Source organism: Octopus bimaculoides, chromosome 1 (genome assembly GCF_001194135.2).
Source record: "Octopus bimaculoides isolate UCB-OBI-ISO-001 chromosome 1, ASM119413v2, whole genome shotgun sequence".
Lineage (NCBI taxonomy): Eukaryota > Metazoa > Mollusca > Cephalopoda > Octopoda > Octopodidae > Octopus > Octopus bimaculoides.
In genome coordinates this window covers 132,615,200-132,623,015 of record NC_068981.1, presented here as the reverse complement: position 1 = coordinate 132,623,015, position 7,816 = coordinate 132,615,200, and the positions used below count along the sequence as shown (strand labels likewise).

Here is a 7,816-nt window from a genome sequence, read left to right as displayed (position 1 = left end):
TATATATATATATATATATATATATATATATTTACACACACATTTCATTGCCCACATTCAAGTTGACATATGTCTTTTCTATGCATGTAGGCAGATTATGAGATTAAAAGATGAGACATATAGCTAGAATTGATAATATTCAAGCATGTACATGTGTGCGCGCGTGTGTGTGTGTGTGTGTGTGTGTGTGTGTGTGTGTGAGAGAATCCATTAGTCAGGAGAGCCAGACAGTCATACATTTGTCAATAGAGTGGGTATATTAATCTTAGTATATAGCATTTGTGCAGGGATTATGTAATCACCTAATTACCTAATTCCTGTGTGAAACTGAATGTTAAAATCAACCAAAATGGATCGATAATACTCTATGCTATTGCATATTGTATACTAGATTGTACTACTATTGTATACTATTATATACTGAGTTCAAATTCTGCCCAAGTTGACTTTGCCTTTCATCCTTTCAAGGTTGATAAAATAAGGACATTTATCCACTCTTTCTTCTCTAGAACTTACAACCCTCTGAAATTTCTTCCCCACTATGTTCTGACTACAGCCATTGATCAACAAATGTTGCAACTAAACATCACCCACAACAATCTCATCAGTACCAAACTGGCAAATTGGCAGACTCATTAAAGCACTGGATAGAATGTTTTATGGTATTCATTCCGGCTTTTGCACACTGAGTTCAAATCCCACCATGATCAACGTTGCTTTTTGACTTTCTGGGATCAATAAATAAATTAACGGTCCAGTACTATGTGGAAGAAATTAGCTGTGCCTCTACCTGGAAAGAGATGGGTTCTGCCAAGTTTAAAACATCCAAAACAAGACATGCTGTTTATCCTAACACCACTCTGATGACTCAGCAGGAGACCAGGGTCCAATGTGGAAGGGCCTACACAGTTCATGGACATTCCCTTTAGTTATCCAACTAATAAAGGCTTCCCTTTCTTTTTTTTTTTTTTTCTTTTTTTTGCTTAATTCTAATCTTGTCTTGTATGTGAAGCTGAGTACAAGTGACTCCAAGATGTGGTTGAGAATTAATGATACAGCTGATGTATGCAGCAGAAATGATAGCACTGATATGAATATAAATGAATGGGAATAAAACCCTGGATAGAAATGTGCCGTGTATCAACAGTGGAAAGTACTCAGAGCAAAAGAAGAAAACCAAGAAGACGGGAAGAAGAGGTGAGGTCAGATCACCAGACATTAGACTTCATGAATGAAATGATACAAGAGGCCATAATGAATAAAAGACCATAACACAATCCAATCTAATACATCCATATATCTCACAACTGATATTAAAATAGTAATAATAATGTGAGAGGTTTAGTTTTGGTGCAGAGAATTAACCTATGACCGTGATAGCTATTTTAGATACTGAAATCTTGAATTGTTATTCATGTAAGTGCCAGTGGAGTGCTAACAGCACCATCACTGCCAGAGCAGCGGTCTGGCTTCCGTGCCAGTGGCACATAAAAAACACCATTTGAGCATGATCGTTACCAGCGTCATCTTACTAGCACTTGTGCCGGTGGCATGTGAACAAAACATTCGAGCGAGGTCGTTGCCAGCACCGCTGGACTGACTCCTGTGCAAGTGGCACATAAAAACACCATTTGAGCGTGGCTGTTGCCAGTACCACCAGACTGGCCCTCGTGTCGGTGGCACGTAAAAGCACCCACTACACTCTCAGAGTGGTTGGCATTAGGAAGAGCATCCAGCTGTAGAAACTCTGCCAGATCAGATTGGGGCCTGGTACAGTCATCAGGTTCGCCAGTCCTCAGTCAAATCATCCAACCCATGCTAGCATGGAAAGTGGATGTTAAACGATGATGATGATGATGATGTAATAACAAAATTCCAATCAAAATTTTGATCTAATTATGGACACCTTAATGTGAACAGTTTTGGGCAGCTTGGTAACATGTGGATTTGGTAACATGTGACACGCCCCAGTACTGGAGAGATTGGTAGCATGACATTAGGAGTCTTGATTGGCTGAAGGGTGAGTTTGGGAGATGGTGAAGGGCATGGTAGTATGATCTTGGGTGGGTTGGTGACATGGGATAAAGGGTAGCCTTTTGTGGATTGGTAACACAGAACAACAAGTAGTCATGAATGGATTAATAAAGGGCCAAAGATAGTTTGTTTTAGATGTGTTGGTAACATGGGGCCAGGATCAGTTTTGGTTGGGTTGGCAACAAGGGATAAAAGGTAGCCTTTTGTGGGTTGGTAAAACAAGACAACAGATAGTTGCGAATGGATTAATAAGGGGCCAAAAGTAGTTTTAGATAGATTGGCAACATGGGATCAGGATCAGTTTTGGGTGGGCTGGTAACATGGACAAGGTGTAGTTTTGGGTAAGTTCATAACTTGGATAATATGGTATGAAGGCAGTTAAAAGTAAGTTGATAACACGAGACAAGAGGAGGTCTTGGTAGGTAACATATGAAGATTCTTATATAAAAAAAGGAGTAAATGTAGAACACTTACCTGATATTAATGTATAAAATCCAACAACAATAACAATAAGTAAAGCAAATATTTTGGTTGCTGTGAAAATTCCCTGCACCCTGGCAGCCCACCTTACGTTTGCACAGTTGATGAAGACTATGAATGCTGAAAATGAAACAAAATATCTAAAGTAAACAAAACTGTAATTTATGATATTTGTTGTTTGAAAGTTAAGTTAAAATGCTATATCATATATAAGAAATTTTGTCATCAAAGACAGTTGTACAGAGAAATACAGTTGGAGCAAATTTAAAGAACTATTACAGCAAATACATTTACATCAAGAGCAGGTGGCAGGGAGAGTGAGTTGCTAATTTGAATAGAATTATACTATAATTCTTGATGTTCCTGTGGTTTGGCTGTTTTGGCCGTGTGTTACATCAAGGGAGGTAATTATTCAAATGAGAAAAGATATATATATATATATATATAAAAAGAGAAGGTAAAGGGGGAGACAAAGAGAGAAACAGAAAAAGTGAAATCAATAAAACAATAGAAAGAGAAAACACAAGTGAAAGAGAGAGTGAGAGAGAAAGACAGAGGGACTAGGTTTATATTATTCTGCAGGACCTCAAAAATGAGTAAGACTGAAGATGTTAATGTTTTTTGTTGAAGCTGTTGAAAGTCAACAGCCACAAGAAAAACACGATCAGGTTGGAGATTCCAGAGGGATAGTATACTGAGGAAGAAGGAATGGGGGAAGTAATTGATATGGGACCTGGACCTGGGGAAGGGGACCTTGGGCTTAACAAGAATGATAACAGAAGGAGAGACAAGTGGCAAGGAGTGTCCAAGTAGAAGAGGTATCAGATTAGTCAGGTCTGAAAAACAGAGGCCATTATAGAAGTAATAGGAAAAGCAGAGAGAAGAGACTGTACAACAGTGAATCAGAAGCTCAAGTATGCATGAAGCATATGCTTGACTTCTTGTAAGTGTAATCCTGTAAGTCAATGACTAGCAGTTGTTGTCAAAAAATAAGGACAAATATTAAACCTTAAAAAAACTCTAGCAAAGCAAATTATAGAATTTTAATTACATCTGGTACGATTTTAACATAGCTGATCAATCGAGCTATTTGGCACCTGTAATTTGTAATGTTTTCCCCATGTCCCAGCTTCAGGGAAATAATTAAAACACCATTTTTTAAATTCTAAGTGGTTTAATTATAGTTAAATATAGGTCACATGAGAATTAATAAATCAATGCTAATAACACTATAACTCTTTTAATACCAGCCCACATGAGACTGCATCAAATTCTATGACATAATCTGTTTTAAAGTGCTCTAAATTATAATCTTCCATCATAATTTTCTGTTAAATTGTTCCTGACTCCAATTTAATAATGAGAAAGTTAATTTGCTAAATAACTTTTATCTTTTACTAGCTTTTATCTTTTATCTTTCATTAGACTGTGGCCATGCTGGGACACACTTTGAAGACTTTTTGGTCAAATGAATGAACCCCAGTATTGTTTTTTTAAAAGCCTGGTATTTATTCTATTAGTCTCTTTTGCTGAACTGCTAAGTTACAGGGTTGTAAACACACCAATACCAGTTGTCAAGCAGTGGTAGAAAACAAACACAGATACACACACACACACACACACACACACACACACATCAGTGGTGTATGGTAATTGTTGTCATCAGGTGTGTTGCCACACTGACCATACTATGACTACCATTAATATTATTGAAATTAGGCATAGAAATTGTGTATTTCAATTCAAAATGTGGGATCCAAAATGTAAATAATGTAAACTTAATTCAGTTGGGATACAGATATATAGCACTAAAGTAAACCTAATTAATAATACCCTATAAATTGTAAGCATTCTAATATAAGCCATAATTTTCTTATGCACACATGCTGAAAAATAAGAAATCATATAATTTTATTTACTTAAAATACTTATATTTAAGTTCTATTCTTCTTTGAGATGTAAACTGTTTGATAAGCTTATCGTACACGACTAAGTTTTGTTTCTGACTTCTAAAAGTGGATCATAAATTCTACTCTAGGCACAAGGCCCAAAACTTTGGTGGAGGGGGCCAGTCAAATAGATTGACCCCAGTATGTAACTGGTACTTAATTTATCGACCCCAAAAGAATGAAAGGCAAAGTCGACCTCAGCGGGATTTGAACTCAGAGCGTAACAGCAGATGAAATACCACTAAGTATTTTGCCTGGCATGCTAACATCTCTGCTAGCTTGCCGCCTTAAATTATGATGATATTGTAAGAATATTGTAAGAAAATAATTATTGAAAAAAAATTACTTTTAGTTTAGGAATTTTAAATTAATTTAAACATACAACTTCTTACCACAGAAATGAACATGTAACCATGCTGCCAAAGCTGCAAAACACCTTTCACTATTAAGCTTTTGCCATTCTCTCATTATCCTACAATAAGCCCAGTACCATATTATGATTCAATGCACTGTAAGGTGTGCAGTGTTATTTCAGGCCTTATTCGTCCCATGTGTTGTCATCATCATCATCATCATCATCATTTAGTGTCTGCTTTTCATACTGGCATGGGTTAGACAGTTTGACTGGAACTGGTAAGCAGGAGGGCTGCACCAGACCCCAGTCTGATTTAACGTAGTGTCTACAACTGGATGCCCTTCCTAATGCCAACCACTCCAAGAGTGTAATGGGTGCTGTTTATGTGTCACTGGCACAAAAGGTAAACAAGGATAGATGTATATGTTTGGCCACCCAAATTGTAGCATGAGGCAGTGAACTGACAATTGTTAGCATGCTGGACAAAATCAAACCCACAATCTAGCAACCATGAGCGTAACAGCCTAACCACAAAGCCACACGCCTTCACACACACACATAAGGCATCCAGCCATAGAAAGCATGCCAAATCAGACTGGAGTCTGGTGCAACCTTCAGCTTGCCAGCCCCGGTCAAACTATCCAACCCATGCCAGCATGGACAATGAACATTAAATGATGATGAGGAGGATATATATATATATATATATATATATATATATATATATATATCAGCCTAATAGAAGACAATGCCAAACGATGCATTGGAATCAGAACCAAGATTACCTGGCTGCAAAGCAAACTTGTTACCCATACAGCTATGCTTCTCCTCTTTGTACATAACAGAAACAAAACCAAAATCTGGAGAATATACCTAGAGGAAAGAAAGTAATTTATAGTTTCTTCGATGCTTTACACTTAATGGAAAACAGAACTTAGAAAATGAACCTAATTAAAGCAGCAGAATGTTATGCCGTTTACATTCCTTTTTACTAATTAATAAACAAGCAATGAGGCGAGTGAACTTCATGTTAGTAACTGTAATAGGAGTTATTTCTTATTATTTTATTAATATTGTTACTCCAGACAAGACTGGCTCTTTGGACACATTCTGAGCAATAACATTAGGAAATTCCTTTGTAATACTCTTCATTAAGTGTAGCTAGGTTCTTAGGAACACAAACCAAATTTTTCTATTTTTTTCCTCCCACCTTAATAATAAATCATGTAATGATGTGTGGCTTAATGGGCAATGCGTTGGGCTGGTAACCATAAGGAAAGGTCATTGGTTCAATACCCAGACCGAAGAGCATGGTGTGTCCTTGAGCAAGGTGTATTATCTCATGTTGCTCATGACTACTCAGCTGAAAATGAGTACCAGCTGAGTTCATCCAGAAGTCCTATTGTTAATGTTTTGCTGAGTAAAAGGTAGGAGGACCACAAAGATGTCTATGTCGGCCCTAAAGCAATTTGTGAAAGCATGATACATGCTATCAATTCATATTCCAACTTGCATGTAGGAGATATGCTGTGCTTTAGTAGCAGGACACGAAAACATACTAAGTAACAGATATGTTTTATTCAAAGCTGCTTCATACATCAATAATTGTTTAATTCCATTTTGACCAAACAAGTTGCACACCAGCAAACATTCCATCTGCTGTTTTCAATTGAAACAACTGGACACAGAACCAACTGGCACCATGTTGATTAACAAACTGCACAATGCCAAAATTGACGTACTTTCTCTGCCCAACTGTAGAGGTAAAACAATCACCTCACTGCTACAGATCAGCTTATAAGGAGGATTCCAGCAGACATATCTAATGTCAGTTTCAATGACATCAGTTGGTTATTAGCCACTCTGAAAATAGTATTGAGAAGCCTTCCCAGGATATTATCTGACTTGAACTATCATCATATATTTTATGACTACATACTACAGCAACATTAGCTATGAGAATCCTTTCCAATCCTAATGGATCTTCCTCATTCATAGACCATACACAGCTTATTTTGGAGGAATGGATAATCAGTTTGGGATTCAAAATCAAATTAGTGTCAAAGACAAAGCAACACAACTGGAATGAAAACTTAATTGAGAAACATACAGAGTACATGTTTGAAGACACACAAAATCAACGAAATCTCACTCAATTGACTACTGCATAGTAAAGTCTGGCGCATTTGCTTTCCAGTATTTCCTATCAGTACCAAGCTTGACAATGGTACTTTCTGAGTTGGCATATACTCAAGCAAGAGTAAAATGTTATGGTGTAATCAATCCCTAGAGTGTAATGCATTCTTGTATCATTTCAGTGTCCTGAGAGATACTCGACAACCTTTAGTGTCTATAGACATAATGGTGATATTGGAACTCATCACACTGAACCTCAGTGATGGCAAATGTCCAAATGGTATGGCCTATTTTATGCATTTCTCAAGAATCTTTTTGATATAGGATGTAACTGTTGCTGATACTTCCACTAAGAGCTATATCTTGGAGGTTGTTACCCAACCATTCAGTGATGTGATGATGGTCAAGGAAGATAACTAGTGCAAGTTCACACTGCTGTTAGATACATATATGTTGGAACTGGTGGAGATGGAAATAGCTGATATCACTGGTAAATCAATAAAGGTTTTGTGAACACCATGAGAGGCAAAGCAGTCTTATACTCCATGTTGTGACAGTAAATTGGTTTAGCAATCTGGCCACTACTGGATTGAGAGGAGGAATAAAGACAAATTTGAAGGTGTATAAATTGTAGGGATGTTTTTCTCTTTAAAACTTTTGAAAGAAATAAAATAAAATAAAAAATAAAACTAAAATGTTGTAATGTCATTACACACACATCAATTTAGTTCAGTTTTGTGTGATTAGATATAACATGGTCGTGTGATAAGAAGCTTGCTTCCTAACCACATGGTTCCAGGTTCAGTCCCACTGTGTGGCACCTTGGGCAAGAATCTTCTACTATAGCCTCAGGCTGACTAAA

General features: G+C 37.0%; 1 protein-coding gene across 12 annotated transcripts in view; it reads right to left on the bottom strand.

Annotated features, from left to right (window-relative positions):
* Window positions 1-7,816, bottom strand: part of LOC106870292 (large neutral amino acids transporter small subunit 2) — a 273,162-nt gene that overhangs the window by 99,826 nt on the left and 165,520 nt on the right. For all 12 annotated transcript variants that reach the window (XM_052970761.1, XM_052970818.1, XM_052970793.1 and 9 more), the window contains one exon: window positions 2,509-2,634. In XM_052970761.1, coding sequence (XP_052826721.1) covers window positions 2,509-2,634 — 126 coding nt within the window. The remainder of the gene's footprint in view (window positions 1-2,508; window positions 2,635-7,816) is intronic.